This window comes from Onthophagus taurus, chromosome 2 (genome assembly GCF_036711975.1).
Source record: "Onthophagus taurus isolate NC chromosome 2, IU_Otau_3.0, whole genome shotgun sequence".
In the NCBI taxonomy this organism is placed as follows: domain Eukaryota; kingdom Metazoa; phylum Arthropoda; class Insecta; order Coleoptera; family Scarabaeidae; genus Onthophagus; species Onthophagus taurus.
The window spans coordinates 12,800,122-12,820,336 of record NC_091967.1 but is presented as its reverse complement, the minus strand read 5'-3'; the positions used below and the strand labels follow the sequence as shown (position 1 = coordinate 12,820,336).

Below are 20,215 nucleotides of genomic sequence, written 5' to 3'. Positions count from 1 at the left end.
ACAAACTTAACGAAAACTGAATTTATTAACGTTAAGAAAACAAACGTTTGGCTGTAACGTTCGTTTTCGATAAATAATTTTTAATAAATATTGTTACAATAAAGAATATAGGAATTTTTCATCAATCACGACGAGTTAGTTGTTATGGCTGTTAACAATTAACTTGTAAATCAACAAATATGAACCCAATAATAATAAATCCTAACAATTTTAATTGTAGGAATATCAATAATAAAGTATTTTACCTCCATTAAGTATTTTTATACATGAAAATATTCTTAATTTGCAGTTTTACAACCGTCCTCTATATCTATGTTTTGAAGGCCACCAAATGGCTGTTTGGTCGCCTTCCCATAAAATCTTATCTTTACAATAACAAAGTACAAAATATTTGTTGATGTATACAATATTTTTTAATATAGCTAAGTTAAAGCATATCTACAACTAGCACGTCCACCCTTAATTTTAATTTATACTACAAATATAAAGGTGGATAATTACATATTGCTAACTAATACTCTTTATGGATCCTAATATTTATACATTAACTTATAATTAAATTTATTTACTTAGTATCTAGTTGTTTATTATCTCTACAGCTACTCGTTTGGTCATTTATTCGCTGTGTTCACCTGATTGGCTAATATTAAATATTTCTAACAAAATGTGAAAACTTCCAAACGCCTAACTAACTACATCAAAAAAAAGAATACGTAATACACATATTTCGGCTAGATTTAAAGCTACAGCAGATTATACATAATAAATATCAAAATGGATGCAGGGACGCGAACCTCAGACTTCTACTGCATTTGTGGTGGTTTCTTCTGTATTTCCTAACCGTATTTGATTACTTTCCGATTGAATGACCCCATTTACTTGTGTTCCTAATTGCGTATCCCTCCAAGGTGTTGTTAACTTTTTAAATCGCTGAAAACAACTTAATTGTTCACTACTCGATAATTTTTGATTTATATTTATTACCTTATAACAAGTTCCTGGAGTAGTTATAAATTTATAAGCTGCCACTAATGGTATCATACTAACTGATGATCCAGCTATAGCCCATCCAAGAACGTTAGCCCAAGTTGGATATGTATATCCTTCATACGATAGAGGTTCATATCCCAATAAACCATAGACAATGATGAAGAGTAAAAATAAGGGTGCTGCAAATCTCCAACAAAATCTCCAGTATATTCCAGGACTAAATCCGATCATGTCTTTAATATCGTCGCAGAAACGTTTTGTTCCTTTAAAAAAATAGTTTAAAAAAGCTTGTTGAGGTATTTTATTGTGCTATTTACCATAAATCCAAGATACAGCAATGGATTCGAAAAAAACTGCTATTAACATGGAATAACCTGCAGCGTAGCGATCGAGTAAATGAAAAAAGTAAAATCCACCTTGCGAACAAGATGCCAAACCAACCAAAAAGTACAATGTGAAGAGACAAGCGACAAAAATTTCTCTGTTGCGACCAATTTTTGGAAACTCATCGCTTAATGCTGTTATTATAGCTTCAGATCCACCAAACTAAAACAAATAACAATTTCTAGCGATATAGCATAAATCATAAAATATCAAAATTGGACGATTTTTCTTAATAAACTCAACTCTAACGGAAGTACTAAAAGAGATGGAGAAAAAGATTATGAATAAAAAATATTCCTAATGCATCAATAAATTATAATCCACACTTATTTCATATTTATCCATCGTCAGTTTCTAGTGATATAGCATAAAATACAAAATGTCAAAATTGGACGATTTTTTTTAATAAAATCAACTCTAACGGAAGTACTAAAACTGATGGAGAAAGACGTTAAGAATAAAAAATGTTCCTAATGCACCAATAAATGACAATCTACACTTATTTCATATTTATTTATCAACAGTTTCTAGTGATATAGCATAAAATACAAAATGTCACAATGGGAAGATTTTTCTTAATAAAATCAGCTATAACGAAAGTACTAAAAAAGATGGAGAAAGACGTTATGAATAAAAAATATTCCTAATGCGTCAATAAATCATAATCCACATTTATTTCATATTTATCCATCATCAGTTTCTAGTGATATAGCATAAAATACAAAATGTCAAAATGGGACGATTTTTCTTAATAAAATCAACTCTAACGGAAGTACTAAAACTGATGGAGAAAGATGTTATGAATAAAAAATATTCCTAATGCACCAATAAATCACAATCTACACTTATTTCATATTTATTTATCAACGGTTTCTAGTGATATAGCATAGAATACAAAATGTCAAAATGGGACGATTTTTCTTAATAAAATGAACTATAACGGAAGTACTAAAACTGATGGAGAAAGACGTTATGAATAAAAAATATTCCTAATGCATCAATAAATCACAATCTTCAGTTATTTCATATTTATTTATCAACAGTTTCTAGTGATATAGCATAAAATACAAAATGTCACAATGGGAAGATTTTTCTTAATAAAATCAACTCTAATGGAAGTACTAAAACTGATGGAGAAAGACGTTATGAATAAAAAATATTCCTAATGCATCAATAAATCATAATCCACACTTATTTCATATATATCCATCACCAGTTTGTAATGATATAGCATAAATCACAAAATTTTAAAATTGGACGATTTCTCTTAATAAAATCAACTCTAACGGAAGTACTAAAACTGATGGAGAAAGACGTTATGAATAAAAAATATTCCTAATGCATCATTAAATCATAATCCACACTTATTTCATATTTATCCATCACCAGTACTGATATATTAAATAGATAATATTAATAGTATGATTTAAAAATATTTTGTTCGTTATATCCGAAGTTCGTTTTAACGAGGTGCGTTATATCAAGATTTTCCTGTATTATTGATACACTATAGTATAATAGAAACTATACATAATAAAAATATTTTCTTTTAAGAAAAGAAAACTCACTGAGCTGTCAAGTCCTAACGTGAGTAGCATCATAAAGAAGATTAGCGCCCAAAATATACTGCCAGGCATCGTGGCGATTGCCGCAGGATATACAATGAAAACAAGTCCCGGTCCCTCTGTTGCAACATCCTTTATATCCCTTCCAGAAGCGTGGGCCATATAACCTAAGACCGAAAATATGACGAATCCCGCTATGAAGCTGGTCGCCGAATTGATGATGCTGGTAAGTAGGGCGTCCCTTATAAATAAAATCAAGATTAACTTTAGATTTAACTTAATCCTCGCGATAAACGACATACTTATACACGTTATTGTGGTACTTGTTGTAAGAGGCGTATGCAAGCAAAACACCAAATCCTGGCCCCAAAGAAAAAAATACTTGTGTTGCTGCATCTACCCAAACCTAAAATAAATGCAATTAATTGATTTTATACTAATTTCAAATGATGTTTATTTACTTCTGGTGAAGTTATTTTATTAAAATTCGGATTAAGATAATATTTGATTCCTTCCGCCGACCCAGGTAAAGTTATTCCACGAATTAAAAGAATTAAAAGCACAGCGTATGGAAATAAAGCGGTGAACCACACAACTTTTCCCGACGTTGAGATTCCTTTCCATAAAGAAAAGTAACAAATTACGTAAACTGCCAAAAGGCACAACGCGATATCCCATTTTATGGTTCCAAGATCGTGTAATCCTTCACTTCGGTGTAATTCTAAGATTGCGCGACTAGATTTTAAAAAAATTATTAATATAAAACATCAAAAAAATAAATAAACTTACTTAAAATATTCAGATGCAGCAGAATCAAAGCTATTTGCAGAACCAGAAGCAGATGAATTTCCATTAGTTGCGTTTGCTAAATTTACATCAAACTAAAATTTTAATTATAATTAGATAACGAAATAAAACACATTTTATTAATTTTTCTTACTGGTCTACAATTTGGTGTATTCCATGGATTATCGCACGTAGTCCATGGCAAAAGATCGGTAAAAGACGCGAAGAAAAATCGTAAAGCCCAAGCGATAATCACGTTGTAATAAAAATCGACGTAAAACGCTATAAGTACAACAGCGTATCCTATTCCTAAAAAAATATTTTAAATCAAACTATTATTAATTTAACTTTTTTATTAGTTTGAAGTAATTTAATTTATCGCAAAGAAAAACTTAATTATCGATGATTACTTCAAGTTTTAATCAATTTAATCAACAGGTGTGTTTCCATTGTAAGGTTTCTTATTGAAATAGGAAGTATTGTGTTCGAAAATGGAAAGAGTCCGACTAAACTGGGATCGAGCGTAAAATATCTACGAGAAGGATGGTTTTCGCGCGAGCTATAGCAAGAACTCGAGAGAGTCAATTATCTACTCGGACTAATACCCGGAAGCTGCCGCTCTCGGAAACGGTATTGTGAGGGGGTCTCGACGTCGTCAACTCGTCGCGAAAGTTGGGGAATTTTTGAACAGAGAAAGAGAGAAGTACATCAATATTCAGCTGGGTTTAAGAGAGAGTGGATGGCCACTTAAGCTGAATTATATGACTTTTGCGGATCGGCCGAGTGTGAAATTTATAAGTGTTTCAAGGAATGATGATTTATGGATGATGGAAGTGGATTTTTCTTATACTTAAGTAATAAAAAAAAAATGTAGAGTACCTTTAAGAAGTGGTACGAGTCTTCCCCAACAAGTTATTGCCCCTTTTCTGTTGAACTGTCCTAATGCTAATTCCATGTAGAATAATGGAATTCCTCCGATGATAAGCATAATACAATATGGAACTAGAAAAGCACCTAAAATAATAAATAATTATACAAACAATATTTTCAATTTAGTAACATATATAAATATAAATTTATGTTCTTCGTATAGAAATATTGATTTTAAGACATAATTTAAATTATTGGCAGGCTACTTCTTGTTCATTGCCAACATCTCTTCCCCAGAAGATGAGTTCCAACATTCTTGCCATCGTTTTGGTGGTCTTCCTTGTGACATTTTTTCTACTGGGTTCTATAAGTTCTATTCTTGCGATTTTAACGTCTCTGGCGTCTTTTATTCCTCTTTTATGTTTGTTCCAGAATCTTTTTCTCAACTCATCTTTCTAAGTCCTGTATTCCACATTGTTGTGTGATATCTTCCTTCTATATTCTGAAGTGTAAAAATTTGACTTGTAGATTTCTTAGTGGTTTTCATCTAGACTGTTCTCATTATTTGTAGAATCCTGCTTGTATCTCAACTTGTCTCTGCCGCGCACACTGGTTTTATAGTTAAAAAGATTTCCTTGAATATTACTAAGCATTTGGTCTTCTCAGTCTTGATGAGCATATTTAGTTCTTTTATTTTAGTGTTAAAAAAATGTAGTAACATTTAGAGGTTGTCATCAGAATCTGCAATAAGAACAGCATCGTCAGCGTAGCAGACATGGAAGAATGTGTTCCCATTTTGAATCCAGCTGTTCTGGCACGGTTTTCTCTGGGCGTTCTCTCTTTCCAATGAGAGCTGTGATGGTTTATTGATAATTAGAAATTGAACTCTATCTGTTGGTTTCATCTGTCTTGCTTTTGACTTCTGTGTGATGGAACGAATAGACGGCAAAGATTCATAGACAAATAGCTGACCAGCAGAATATGTATTAAAAATATAAAACTTTACAAATACCATTATAGTACCTAGACATAGTTGCCCGATCGTAATATTAAAAGTAATTGATGGCATATTAAGTGTTTGAAATCCAAGTTTATGCGAATTTTTGCAAAAACTTTGATCATGACATAGAGCTGTATGAACACGATACCGTAATATGGAAAATTAACAAGAATCTAATTAATTCCTTTTGATCTGAGGTTGCCTGTCAACTTTGTTTGGAAACTTCTAATAGTATGTGAAACTGATACTGCAGTATGGAAAGTTAATAGGAATTTAATTAATTCATCTAGTTCTGGTAGTTGGTTATAAACCTTGTTTGGAAACTTTTTCCGAAAAAACTTCATTTATGAAATAACAATGAGAACATCTATGAGTCTAATCTATTGGGCTCAATTACTCCTCCAGTTTATCTCAGACTCGATAAGTACCTCTTGAGTGCAATGAGAGTTGATGGTTACGATGTCATTGTATCGGCTATGTGTACGTCTTTACTGAATTACTGGCTTAATATCCAAATAATTATTGCGTATCCAAAATATAAAGCTTTATTTCTAATGAATTAGGGAGATTGTCGCAGAGATTACAATCGATCCTGTCAAACCGACTACGAAGGTGATGGGATAAGTTATACTTGATGCCTTATATTTAGATAGTTATACTTGGGTGCAATGAATATTGAAAGTCTCAATTTCAATGTCTCGATCGCAAATAGCTTCGATTTGAACTATTGCTTGGTTATTAAGCTATATATCCCTACAAATTATGCAGTTTTATATCTGTATTTGATTTCAATTAAACATAAGCTTTCAATTTGTAATGAACACGACAAATGAATCATATATGTGAGTTTTTTAATTATTAAGAACATTGAAATATTTATAAAATTTTAATCAAATCAAAAATCAGATTGGTACTATATAAAATATGATTTATTAATTGTAGCAAATAAAATTCAAAGATAACACACAACAAAATTGTATTTTACCTATCCGATTTTTCGAGAAAGTCCCTGTGAGAACACTCCCGGCTTTTTTTGCTTTATTCTTTCAAATCCTCTTTTAAAATAAATTAAATCTCGATTCCTTTTCCTTGAGGATCAGATTTTCTACGTGATTGTCTTTAATGTCTTGAGAGGATCAAAAAGTCCATTGAGACTTGTTCTGTAATAAAATCTCAATTTCTTTTTACATTAAATATAGGGGAATTATTCTTATTTTTTAACATTAACACTACGTAAGGTGAACCTGTATGTGTGACATTTTTGATATGATTTCGTTCTTTTTTAATTGAGGTGTCAATTAATTTGGTAGTTTAATAAGCGATCACCGTCCGGTCTTTACTCAGTGTAAAGTGGCAATAAAGCCTCTTCTGAACGTCTATGCTCGAGTAATTCGATTTTAAGGCCATTAACAGGCAAGGGAGTGAAATGATAGGGGTCGCGAAGTGATATTCTGAACCTGTTATAACTATAAAATTAACGAAAATTATCAACTATAGCATGCTATTTAGATTACATCAAAAATTAATTTGTACTACAAGAAAATTGTAATAAAAGTTTTGCATAAAAGAATATTAGTGGAAATAAAATGTTTAATAATTGAGTTAAAATCTGTTGGAATAAAGAAATTAAGATTTTTGTACTTTGAAGTCACAGTCAGACGAATAAGAGTCCGATTTTTCTTTATACTTCGGTCAAAGGAATATTAACAATTTCCGGTCGTTTACAGACTTCGTAAAATCGTTTCCGTTTTGAAATAACTTACCGCCGCCGTTCTTATAACAAAGATATGGAAATCGCCAAACGTTCGCCAAATCAACAGCAAATCCAATAACAGACAGAAGAAAATCCACTTTTTTACCCCATGTTTCTCGGGCGTCGGTTACCACTTCGGTACCTGGAGGCCGAATCATGGTCGTCGGCGTCGTGGTTGTCGACATTTCTAAGTTTCAAGGCACCAACATCTAACAATAAAAAATATAATAACTAGAATATTAAATTTTTAATCCCTACCATATTTAAAAGAAATGCGAAATTCTCGAACGAGCAAAAAATTAAAAAGAGAAGTTTCTTGCAAAAGGAATCATTTATTCATTCTATAGTATCCGGTGTAAGTTGCAGAAAAATAGGGATTAAAAGATTGGCCAACAAAGGAGAAGGGAGATTGCACATAACGGGCATAGATGAAGTTGTGGCGAAGGATTAAATAAAGTAAGCAATTTGGAAGATGGAATAAGAAAACCTTAACGACTTTACCTACGCAAGAAAATCTTCACTGTATGCAAAACCTACTCATGGTTGCTACTGACAGAACTAATATTTAAGGGAGTTCTCAAAAAGAACCTATTTTTTTTCTGTGTAGAAAGAAATACAAAAAGAAAAGTTGTAAAAAACAGAAGGTACTTCCAACAAAACTGTCTGAACCAAAATGACACAAGGAACCAGCAAGATTCCAACAAGTCTGGTAATATGACTGCAAAATCTATCTGCAGGTAATTGGTTCATCGATTTCTAACTCGTTAATAAATTAAAAAGGAAAATGTTATGTGATGTAGACACTGATGAAGAAAGATAAATATCCCATGTTTTTATGAACTTGAAAGGAAGAAATTCAGACAGAAGGGTGTTTGTGTTTAATGTGTTCAAGACATTTTTCCATAATTGTGACGAACCCGTTGATTTTGGAACTGGAAATAGATCGAACCTAAGAGTCATCACATTCCACGATTCGTCGATATAAAGTATGTTGGTGATATAAATTCTCAAGTAATTTATTTAAAAAATCAAGCATACCAAAAAACCAATGCATGGCAAAATATTTCATAAAATTTTATCTCATGAGGTGACATTTTCAGGCAAGTCTACTCAAGTATCTTCCCCTGTAGTCAGATGAGTTATATATAGTGTGGAAACAAGAATCAGAATGGTGATAAAGAATGTATGCAAAAACGTTACAAATTAATGTGAATTAACGTGAAACGCATTTATTTCATTATATTCAGGTATTTAAAAAAATCCTATTTCATAACAATGTATATTTTATTATACATTAATTATTACTACAACATATTTATCACATTATGTTAGGGGTTAAGTATTATTTGGAAGATTGCGAGGTTTATGTTTAGGGAAACCACTTAACACCTTGAATGACACCTGTCCGCGACAGCTAGCGAGATGGAAACCCATCGAACTGCCACTAGACATCCATTTGCGGTCAACCCTCGCGTTACCCTAAAACAATGGGTCATCATCGATGGGATGTCACCGGTATAAATCTGTTTACATTCGCATCAGTTTGTGTAATGAAATTAGGTGTTGATAAATTGATTGTGATGCGTTTGAAAAGTTCCAGAAGGTCTAATTTTAGATTCGATTAATCAATCTCGAGTAAAATGTATTTCAAACGGGTTTTAATACGAACCTATCATTGAAAGCTTTTATATCTTATAAATTCTTCGTTTAATACAAGAATATTTGAAATTTTACTATTTTAGAAAAGAAAATAATAAATATAACTAAAAAATATGGATTGCAAAAAGTTTTGTCATTTTATCAAGGAAAACAAAAGGCAAAGGGTTAATATAGAATCAATAATTTCAGAAAAAGTATCTAATATTTAGGAAATGTGGCGATGAATATAAAAGCAAAATATAGGAAAGGGCCTGTTAAATATGAACAATTTAAATTAATAGTAAAAAATAATCAAGAGATGTAATTAAAAATACTTTAGAAAATGTAACTAGAACTAGAAGAAGATAAAAATCGTTGAAAAAAATTAATCAAATGAAAAAAAAATTGATTTTAAGAGAAACTTAAATTTTCTTATCATAATTTTAAGAATCACAAGAAAACACATTACATTAAAAAAAAGAAATCGAAGTAATTATTTTCTATGATGATAACAAAAACAACTCTATTTCGCACTATTACAAAAGATACCGACTATAAAGAAAACGATTACACGACTCTTGTTTAATCCCACATTAAAATTTATTGTTCTAATGATATAATTGACTGTCCTCAATTGTGTTTTTTTTTCTAATAAACGAAAAATATCTTTTCAAGTCTAAACATTCTCGTAGTAAGCAACGGATAAAATGATGAAGTAAAGAGAATTAAGTTTTATGACTTACCTGTTGAAGGGATCGACCAACATCTCCTTTCAGCGCCAGAGGATGCAGACGATAGTGAAACTGGAGTCGGTCTGCCCCATCGGTGGATGAAATGATTTGGCCAAAGGAGGGTCGTCAGTTTTCGCAAGAAGCGGATCATGCGCGGTATTAAATATTTCATATTTCCAAGAAGTGATCTTTTCTCTTTAATCGATGTAATTAATCTATTAACATATCCTCAAAATAGCTTTTTAGAATCCGAATGCAGTTTGTTTTTAATCGTATTTTTAAATAAAATCACAATTTTATTAATGATTTTTATTATGAAATTTCCCTCTGGGTTTTTTATCATTGGCTGGTGCTAATTGAAACTAAATGAATCATGGAATAACATTAATGTCCCCGCTAAAACCTCTACAGTTTAATAGCTAAATGGAGATGTTCATAACTATTGACTCAGTCAATACAAAAGCTTTACTTTTTGTTCGCCCTAAGAAACTGTTTCTCAAGTCAATATGTTCTGTGATTCTACCTTGAAACAGGTTCACTTTCAATACTATATTTCTGAATTTATACCAACACAGCATGAGCACTTACAGACTCTATTTGATCTAGAACTTGTATGAAAATGTCAAAATCAAGTATTGATACTCTTTCAGCGATAAATGAAATAAAAGTAAGTTCTGGCGCAAATAAAACAAAATAAGTAAATTACAACAACAAGGATTAGAATAAGATGTGTCTTTAACCAAATCGCAAATGTCTTGGAAGTACACTTTATAATCCAGTTAGCCATGAATTGTAAGATCTTCTTTTGTGAATGCACTTAAATAGCCTAGATAAATTGAAATGTAATTAAATTAATAGATTAGTTAGTTGCGTTTGAATTATTGAGTTATTGATTATCATATTTTAGCAAAATAGACTTGGGTTGCATTTATTTTAAAAAACCATATCTCTCCCACATTGAGATTCCTGATCGCTCTTCTTTGCTGTGGTATCTACTCCATTGCTCTTTTTGATAATGTGTCCTCCACCATTCGTTGTACACGACCATGCCATAAAACTTGGATTCTCCCAATATCTTTCATTATTGTCTCTTGTAACCCCATTTGTTCTCATATCACTTTATTGTTGCATGTATCGACTGAAAAAAGCATCATTTTGCATCATCTGAAATTATAAGTATAAACTCCTTTGAGAAACTTCGTTTAATTTTTTATGCAGTCTGATCATCATACAAACAACTCAACATACATATACTTTCGGGTCTTCACTCAAAAATTTTAATATCATACAATAATCAATAATCATAAAAAGTACAGTTTTATGGTCTGACTTTAGCAATTTTATTTCGAAATAGTATAAAACTTTCCTATTCAAGGGTAGCGGAAATATTAATTCGTTCAAGATTTCACGTTAAAATAAAATCCTTTGAGTAGATAACCGTGTTGCAAACAGAGCCCGAAGCATAAATCGGTCATTTTAAGCGTCTTTTATGATTAATGACCCCCGAAGTAGAAAAGGCTGTAGTGGACATCGTAAAAAGGGTTTACTTTCCATTTTAACGCGTAATATAAATGCCCATTTGACCGTATCCACTTTTAAACACTTCTCGAATTACCGAAATTTATATTCTAATTCAATTTCATTTCAAAATTATTAGAACCATTTTAGCCAACATTAAATAACTAAACATTCCTATTTGATTCTTATTTATAAAATGTACGAATCAAAAAACACAACATCTGCGTATTTGAGTTGTATATTAATCATGTTATGCTGCTCACGACACTCAACGAGTTAAAAAGATTCACACATTAACTCCCAAAAAGTTAACACTCCAAATTCCTGTGACCAAATGTCTATTCGAGTAAATACAGTGATGAAAATAAGTTAAATAACAAATAAAACTTCATAATTTAAGTTTTGCTTTACTTTTAATTATGTGGTTGAGTTTATTTCACGGTTTTTGAACATCTTAAAAGTCTTGAAGTAAGCAGAAACAAACAGAGAAAGTTTCTCTTCCCATTACGAATCAAAACAATACAGATACTTTCTTTCAAATTTCTTAATTTGTTGATTCTAGATTAATTCCTATCGATTCATTCATTTAAAAAATTCTAAACATGTTTTTAATAATCTTTAAAAGCCAACTTCTGTTGATTACATTTAAGTTTCCCGCCATTATATTAAATATATTTTACGATTCGGATGAGTCTTTAACAGTGGTGGGGGGAATATCTTTTCACCCTAGATATTTAAATATAACTTTGAAGTTACTAAGATATAATTAAATTTTTTATTATAATTACTGACTTATAATTACAGAAAAACACATTGTAAGTAGTAAAATAAAAAATTTTTAAAATTGTTTAAATAAATTCTTGGAAATTTTGTAATTTCAAAATCGCTCCCGCCACTTTATGCCACTAAAGTTGTTTCTATTGGATGAACGTTCACCAATAGAAACCCGTTTTTTTTGCTCTTTAATGGCTTATTGCTAATCCAGCACTTGACACATTTGACAGATGTTTATAAACCTTGGAATTGTACACACACAAATCTTTTTTTCCTTGTATACAACAGCTGTGTTTAATTAGAGTAAGTGAAAAGTTACCCATTAAAATAGTTCTTTTTGGTTGCACTAAAAGTCTTGTGATTTACTATAAATATGAGCGACGAAGGAGGATTTGATCCCTGCGAATGTTTTAATTTCCATGAAATCGCCATGCGAAGACTATTAAATATGGTAATTACACTATAATTAAGCTTAATATCGTGTCATTACTTCTATTCTTTGTAGTTGAGACAATCTCAATCATATTGCACAGATTCTGAATGTGTTGATGATATTACTGGTAAGTGAAAGTTGGTGAGTGTTTTATTATGAAAATGTTTCTTTTTTAGGTGCATCTCTACAAAGAGGGAATGATGAAGGGATTTTTATGATGAGTGTTATGTTTGTTATGGCCTTACTTATTTATTATTTAAGACCTAATCGATTTAGAACTAAGAATACTTCAGAGAAACCTTGCTTTAACGAACGGGTAAGATTTCAACAAAAAATAACTCTTTATCAGTAAAAAATATGTAAGAATTTTTTGAAAAAATATGCAAATCGTATAAATACTTTTTTCTATAAGTTGTTTCAAAAGATTAAAATAAATGGAGTTAATTTTCTAAATTTCTTTTTACACTACAAAGTATTAATTGATTAAAAGCGAAAGATTTAAATATTATTTTTGTATCCACCCATATTTAGGATTATTATCTTGTTTCAAGGTAAAATTCGCTCATTATACCTGCGTCCGGTTCATTTTAAGCATTGACCTTGACGAAAACCTCCATAAATACACGACCATTGTAAATTTTCGTTGATCCGTTAAAAATTGCGATTTTTTTGCAATAAATCTCACAAAAAAGGCATATTTAATCTAAATTGAATGTCATTATGTTCTTTGTTCGTAGGATTCGAATGGAGCACCACCCACACCGCCTCCCAGCAGTTGTTAAATGAAAAATCTAAAGTTTTAGATTAATTGCAACCTGCGTTTTTAAGTGTTAAAACACTTTTTTAATTCTACACGCACATTTTACAAGATAGAATAAATTAATATATAATAAGGGTGTTTATATTTTTGTATAAGAAAGTTTTTTGAAAAATTATCTCATAGGAGAAAAAATTATGGCTAGTCTGGTGGGTCGAAATTATCAAAAAAATTATTGAATCTCGTTATGAATGGTGATTTTTATTTGTGTAATGCAATTATCAAACTGAATTTGATATTTTAAGTCTTTTCTTTTTGTTTTTAAACATTCCCATTTAGATTTTTATTATTATTTTGAGTTATCTATTAAGTTAAAAATTTTATTTATACATTATTAAAATTAAATTCTAATTTTATTTTATATTAATATTAACAATAGTAATTTGTTAACAATATTATGTAACAGTATCTATGATTTATAAATTATATTGTGTTGTTTTCTTGTAGAAATAAATAGGTATGAATAGGAGTTATTATTCTTTTAGGTTGTGTTAATAATTGTGTTCAAATCCTAGTTCAGGTTCAATTTTATTATGAAAATGTATATAGGGTACAGCAAAAGTCAGATAGCCAATATGGGGGCAGATCCGACAACAGGTAATGTATTAGGCCCCATATACCTGCAAACATATTCCGCAAACTAACGTTGCACAACAGGCTATTGTGCAAACAAGGTTACCCATACACTACACACAATTTTATACAAACTTCAGTTGGTTGTGTTGTGTACGCACGGAAACATACCGTCTGACGAAGCAGCCTGTTTAGCTATAATAATTGCTGTTGGGTCGGAAGATGCTAAAAGAAAAAGGAAGCGGAGAGTATGAATAAAGGAGGTTAAAGAAAAGATCATTTTTTAGCCATGCATATCTTCTCAACGACTTAAAGTTGAGATCACCGTTAGACTATAAAAATTATTTACGAATGGATCCCATTTTTGGTGAATTATTGGTCAAGGTAACACCACTTATACAAAAACAAGACACAATATTGACAGAAGCAATATCATCCAAGCAAAGTTTATTTGCTACTTTAAGGTACCTTGCATCTGGACTTACCTATTATGGTTTAAAGTTTGAAACAGATATAGCTACTCGCAAAATTTATCATCAAAATGTCACATGTTTTCGTAGGGGACGATGCCTTCCCACTTATGGAAAATTTAATGAAACTATTTAGTAAGAGAAACCTCACCAATGAAGAAAAGATTTATAACTACAGGACAGGGTGTCACACGGAACCAATAACGTTGCGCAACTAATTTCAAAGAATTTTTAATTTCTGCAAAGCATCAACCAACACCATACACTACACAATTTTAGCAAAACAGCGATTGTTGCGCAATTTGCTTGTCGGTTTATGGGGCCTATATGAGTGACCATCGTCATTGTTGCACAACACCATATACAGTACGCGAAAGCCAAATATGGTGTTTGAGAAAGACAAATGGTCTAGAAACTGCATAAGAAATTCTCGCAGTCCGAGTCGGTTTTCAATGCGCTACGCAGTCACAAAAGATAATATGCAACACGTTGAGATGAGTCAACACAAGGCTTCATCATCTCTACAGGTCATTGACCTACCTTAACAGTTCTTTCCAAACTTATATATCCCGTGCTTGTCGTCTCTAAACCCCGATCTTCAGCCTCCTCATTGCGTCCACAAATTGTCTCTTCGAGCTCCAAAGTGATCTCCTACCCACAGGTCCACGGTGATCAAAGGTAATTCTTGTGGTACTCTTTATGTCCGTTCTGACTACATGGCCAACCCATCTCAATCTTTGCGCTTTGCTAAATTTAATTCGATCCCTACTATACGAAACTGCTAACCGCCTTTGCCACCATATACTTGGTCTTTGTGAAATTTAACTTTAAACCCATCTTCTCCGCGTCCGTTTTCAACCTTGTAAAGTCAATCACTTCGTCTTCTGTCCTCCCTATATAAAAGAATACCAAGATTCACGTTGATTTATAACCTAATGATCTAGATTCGGAGTGCTACATCTCGCACTATCTTTTCTAGGGCAATATTACAAAGCAGACATAAGAGCCAGACACTTTCGTGATTTTCAAACGTGCTTGATCGATCTCCACGAGTTCTGACCTTACAGGAAACTTTCCTGAGAGTTAAACCTATCATTGCTATCAGAGGAGTAGAGTTAATAAATTATAATACAGATTCAGCGAGTACCACAGAACCAGAATCGACACAGGTCCTTGAGACATAGCTGGAGACGACAGAGCAAATATTACTCAAACCGCGTATCATCGACAACGGTTAGAAACTATTTTAATTAGCTTGTGCGAAACCATGAAATAAAACTTGCTTTTTGCGCTTCCATCGCCAAATTGACAAAACGTAATACAAAAACTCTAAAATTAGTATTAAAAATGAGTAATAGAAAGCTTTGAAGTAAAGTTGGGGGTTACTGATTTGTTTCTATCAAATTGACATGTCAAATTAATAAAACCAAGAAATGGTTCGGTCTAATTAGTATTCTTTTTTGATTCTGTGCATCACTTCTTGTAGTGAGGAGTTTCCATGATTAGTTACTTTTAGAGGTAGTTTTTGATATTAACCGTTTTTCTAGAAATCCACCTTAAATTTTCTTAAATTTTTAAAATTTTTTTGCAATTTTTAACAAGGTGGACAATTTAAAAAAATCTGTGTCCACCATTTTGAATTCTCGAAAACGGACATCAGATTCTCCAAAATCGAAGTGTGTTGTCTACCCTTAAAACGACGCTCGGGCAGATATAACGATATATGTGTCGAATATTTTACACTACTTGTATGCCAAATTTCAAGAAAATCGCGGTATGGAACTTCCCTTGTGAGAAATAAAACAATTTTGTTTAGGTGAAACAATTTTCCTCCATAATTGTGATAGCTAAGTTATCACCAAGCTTATATTCAGCTGGGAAGTTTCCTGAAAAATAGTCATAGTTTAAATTACAGTATCTTGATACATATTTTATTTTGGACCATAACCTCTGCTTTAAACCAGATGCAATAAAAACCACCGTATGTGACATAAAGATGTAAATGAAAAGTTTTTGTTACACCAAAGGCTTTCATTCCAAATTCAATGGGGTTCCTAAAATCTCACAATAAATAAATTCCCATTAACTTATTATTTATGGGTGAAATTAATAAAATCCTTATATAATGTTAAACTAAATAGGTATGAAGAGGGATTATTATTACTATTTTAATTATAAATTTTATTTCCAGTTGTATAAAATGTACACCTTAGTCAATTATTAAAATTTGTACTGTCTCTTTTTTTTTTCTTTAAAGTTACTATACAAATAATGACGAAAAAAACAAAATTCTATATTTTCCTAAGGTTTTAATTTTTCACTAATATCTTTTAATGTTTTCCTGACTTTTTGTATAACTGCGGACATCTGTTCATACTTTCCTGTTGAGTTTGGTAAATTTTCAAAATTTATCACCGGTGATATGTCTTTTGAAAATTTATCTGGATGCGGTAAAACGCAATAAGGTGATGTAGTCTGAAAAATCGGCGTTCCAAAAACGCTTAATTTTACATCTCTCACAGGCGAAGATGGAATAACTCCGTTCGTCGTATTATCTTCAACAATCTCAATTTTACTATCAATGTTTTCGTCAGTTTTGTTATCACTCTTTTCAGCGTCCTTTTTCTCTTCCATTTCGCTATTGTATTTTCCGCCATCCAATTCAGCTAATAATTCTAATTTTTGCTTTTCTAACTCTGTTAAACTTGGTGAAAACACTTCTTCACAGCCAGAAGGAGCTGTACTATCATCCGTACTTTGATCTAAATCCATATCGCACGTTTCATTGTTATCTATTTCTTTTTGAAAAGATTCCTTTAAGAAATTTATCATTGCTTCTTTACTACAACGATTTGAAAACGGGGGACAATCGTGTAAATTGTATTCCTAAAATTCTTTTTTGCTCAAGAAAAAAATTAAAATTTGAATAAACACACTTACATCTTTTATACCTTCCTCTATAGGCATATTAAATCCTGGATACTCAACAATTTTATCAACGTTAATATTAGTTGTAACCTTGTTTTTGCTGTTGTAATCTTCTTTTCCCTCAATATTGAACAGGCTCATATTGGATTGTTCTATTTTGGCTTCTTCTAACCACCCAGGTGGATAACCAAAAAGCCTCATTTTATAAATGTAAGGGGGCAGTTCATCTTTATATATTCCCAAAGCGTCTCTTAGATGTTCGGAAATTTTTCCTGGGGAGAATTGGGAATATTTCTGGTCTTCTTCCATATGATAACGACTGGATTGAACAAAAATTATTTTATTAAAGATTAATGTTACTTTAATTTAATAAAGTGATACAATAAAGTCCACATACAATTCAGAAAATGATAATATCTCAGCTCCTGAAATGTAATTCAATGAAATTTTTAAACGAAGGATATTAGAAGACATGTAGAGATAAGCGGTCAATTTTAAAAACGATCACAACTACTGCGTTTGATATAGCCAAATCACACGCGGTATCAAAATCTATAACCGTAAATCCCGAAACAGTTCGACTTGTGCTATGAAGTGATAGCTACAGCAGCAGAGTTCCCAGAAAAAAGCGATTCATATTGAAAACAATTGCGAAAGAGTCGATTTTGCTAAATTATATGAGAAAAACGATACTACCTTCTGGTATACTGTTGTATTTTCAGATGAAAGTAAATTCAACATTTTTGGTTATGATGGGACAACAAAAACGAAAAGATGAATAAGAAAAACTTAACGCCACAGTGAAGCATGGCGGAGGAAACGTGATGGTATGGGGTTGTATGTTGGAGGCTAGTGTAGGAAATTTAGAGTTTATTGAGACAATTATAGACCGCCATGTATATCTGAACATATTGCGAACTAATTTAAAGGAATTGGTCAATAAATTAGGCTTGGGATCACAGTGGATATTCCAACATGATAATGATCCCAAGCACACAGCTCACATTGTGAAGGAACGGGTATTATACAGGGTTTCACAAAAATAACGGATAAATTCGGTAAAACCATTAAAAACAATTTATGGAAAAATCGCTGAGACGGGTCTAAAGATTTAAATTTTTTGCAATTATTTGGTATAGACTTTATATATTTTGTATAGCCATTTTAAACAAGTAATGACGTCATCGCCATTTTTTTCAAATAGCTATGACTCATTTCTATTACGGAATATGAAAGAGGACATTTTTCTGAATCTAGTAGTCAATATTAATATTGGTTCCACAAGAAAATTTTTGAAAAAAATTGTTAGTTTCATTATTTTCCATTCAATTCAGATAGAAAAATAGCAGTAGCCATACGTAACCATGGCAACCAACTGTTTCAGATATCAAAAATTAATCATTGTCTTAATAAAATATCTGAAACAATCAATTGAATGGAAAATCATGAAACTTTAAGGCAATTCTTCTCGAATATTTTCTTATGTGGCTAATATTAATTTTGGCTGCACCAAATTCAGAAAAACTTCCTCTTTCATATTCCATAATAAAAATGGGGGATTGCTATTTGAAAAAATAGCGATGACGTCATAACTTGTTTAAAAATGGCGGAAAAAGTTTAAATCCTTAGACCCAAAGCACTGTATAATGTCCCTAAACAGCTACACTCACCACTGCAGTCACCCAACCCAACCCCATACAATATGTATAAGTTACACATTAAAATAAAAAGCTACTTGAAAGCTGCACTATTATGGGAATGGGTATTTCACTATAAATTACAGCAAAATTAGTTGATTTCATGCCTTGATGATTAGCTACTAAGGGAGGACCTACCAAATATTAATTTTAGTATGTAAATTTTAAACTTGTTTTGATTATTAATGATATAGTATGTATAAGAGTAATATGTAGACTTTTATGAGTTAGAGATATGATTATGTTTTGTGTTCTCGATGATTAATAATAACTTATATAGTTTTTATGTAAAATATGGAAATAATAAAGACTTCTTACATCTTTTGTTCAAAAATTTCATTGAATAACATTTTGGTAGCTGAGATATCATTTTCTGGGGTATATGTAGACTTTATTATATCACTGTAAACTAATTCTAATGGTTTTATTTACGTTTTAACAAATTGTTGAGACTTCATCTTCATTCTAGCAGCATTAATCTTATTATAATCCTTAGGTTCAGGACAATCTCTCAAATTATGATTCTTATTACAATTAAAACAAAGACTAGCATTGTTGTTCCTTGCAGTATTCATTAATTTCTCTTCAATTTGTACAGAATATTTACTTGTGTATTTAAGCTCCAATCTATCTGCACTCTCTCCCGAAGGAGTTTTGTCAACAATAAACAAATCGGCAGTTTTTGATTTCTTTCTTTTCCTTTTACGACTATTTTCACCGCTATGTACATCATTGTCTTTACTGTCATGTCCATTTTTGCTTATTTTTATCTCCAAATCACTACTTACATTTACAAAGCTAAACTCTTTTATAGTTTTTAAAAAATGCAAAAATTTATTTTTATAATTTTCTGCTATCGATGGATTATGGAATTTAATTGTAATTATATGGTGATTTGGATCTGATTCAATCGAATTACTAACATTATTAATATTTCCATTTATGTTATTATTGCAAACATTTAAATGAACATTTTCTGGACTTTCAAGGTCGTTTGTTAATTTTAAATTTTCTTCTTGTAAAATTACCAAGTTTTCATTATCTGATCTTTTTATATCAACGCTTGCGACGTCGTTTTGAGACAACGTCTCTGTATCGTCTGTTACGTTCTCACTTTTAACCATTTTTGTAGCTGGTTCTGAATTTTCAACCGTCGATGGTTGTAACGTTGATGTTGACACCTCATCTTCGTTTACATCAGATGTGTCGTTCCTTCGTTTTCGCGTGCAATTGTTTACGTCAACCATTTTATTTTTTTAGTTACTTACTAAAAAAATCCACTAGTTAC

At 31.4% G+C, this 20,215-nt stretch overlaps 3 protein-coding genes across 3 annotated transcripts; 1 reads left to right on the top strand and 2 right to left on the bottom strand.

Moving 5' to 3' along the window:
* Positions 1–6: 6 nt before the first annotated feature.
* LOC111425995 (Sodium-dependent dopamine transporter) lies at positions 7–10,356 on the bottom strand. Its single transcript, XM_023060323.2, has 11 exons — positions 9,730–10,356; positions 7,359–7,557; positions 4,605–4,739; positions 3,880–4,034; positions 3,729–3,820; positions 3,401–3,674; positions 3,242–3,345; positions 2,943–3,180; positions 1,308–1,536; positions 985–1,253; positions 7–930 (listed from the first exon to the last, which is right to left on the bottom strand). The coding sequence occupies exons 2-11, from the start codon at positions 7,531–7,533 to the stop codon at positions 796–798; spliced, it is 1,806 nt and encodes a 601-aa protein (XP_022916091.1). The 5' UTR covers positions 7,534–7,557; positions 9,730–10,356; the 3' UTR covers positions 7–795.
* Positions 10,357–12,220: 1,864 nt separating this feature from the next.
* Positions 12,221–13,728, top strand: LOC111425879 (small integral membrane protein 14). Its single transcript, XM_023060169.2, has 4 exons — positions 12,221–12,460; positions 12,515–12,569; positions 12,619–12,758; positions 13,180–13,728. The coding sequence occupies exons 1-4, from the start codon at positions 12,383–12,385 to the stop codon at positions 13,222–13,224; spliced, it is 318 nt and encodes a 105-aa protein (XP_022915937.1). The 5' UTR covers positions 12,221–12,382; the 3' UTR covers positions 13,225–13,728.
* Positions 13,729–16,456: 2,728 nt separating this feature from the next.
* Positions 16,457–20,199, bottom strand: LOC111425940 (zinc finger CCHC domain-containing protein 8 homolog). The gene is made up of 3 exons (XM_023060231.2): positions 19,360–20,199; positions 17,243–17,549; positions 16,457–17,188 (listed from the first exon to the last, which is right to left on the bottom strand). The coding sequence occupies exons 1-3, from the start codon at positions 20,172–20,174 to the stop codon at positions 16,604–16,606; spliced, it is 1,707 nt and encodes a 568-aa protein (XP_022915999.1). The 5' UTR covers positions 20,175–20,199; the 3' UTR covers positions 16,457–16,603.
* Between the last annotated feature and the right edge of the window lie 16 nt (positions 20,200–20,215).

Bases quoted from the DNA above. Each gene is read 5' to 3' on its own strand.
- LOC111425995 (XM_023060323.2), bottom strand. From the start codon at position 7,533: ATGTCGACAACCACGACGCCGACGACCATGATTCGGCCTCCAGGTACC. The intron at 4,035-4,604 runs GTACTCTACATT...ATATTTTTTTAG, and splicing joins ACTCGTACCACTTCTTAAAG to GAATAGGATACGCTGTTGTA. The intron at 931-984 runs GTAATAAATATA...AGTTGTTTTCAG, and splicing joins CTCCAGGAACTTGTTATAAG to CGATTTAAAAAGTTAACAAC.
- LOC111425879 (XM_023060169.2), top strand. From the start codon at position 12,383: ATGAGCGACGAAGGAGGATTTGATCCCTGCGAATGTTTTAATTTCCAT. The intron at 12,461-12,514 runs GTAATTACACTA...TATTCTTTGTAG, and splicing joins TGCGAAGACTATTAAATATG to TTGAGACAATCTCAATCATA. The intron at 12,570-12,618 runs GTAAGTGAAAGT...TTTCTTTTTTAG, and splicing joins ATGTGTTGATGATATTACTG to GTGCATCTCTACAAAGAGGG.
- LOC111425940 (XM_023060231.2), bottom strand. From the start codon at position 20,174: ATGGTTGACGTAAACAATTGCACGCGAAAACGAAGGAACGACACATCT. The intron at 17,550-19,359 runs GTAAATAAAACC...TGTTCAATCCAG, and splicing joins TCTCAACAATTTGTTAAAAC to TCGTTATCATATGGAAGAAG. The intron at 17,189-17,242 runs GTAAGTGTGTTT...AAAGAATTTTAG, and splicing joins TAGAGGAAGGTATAAAAGAT to GAATACAATTTACACGATTG.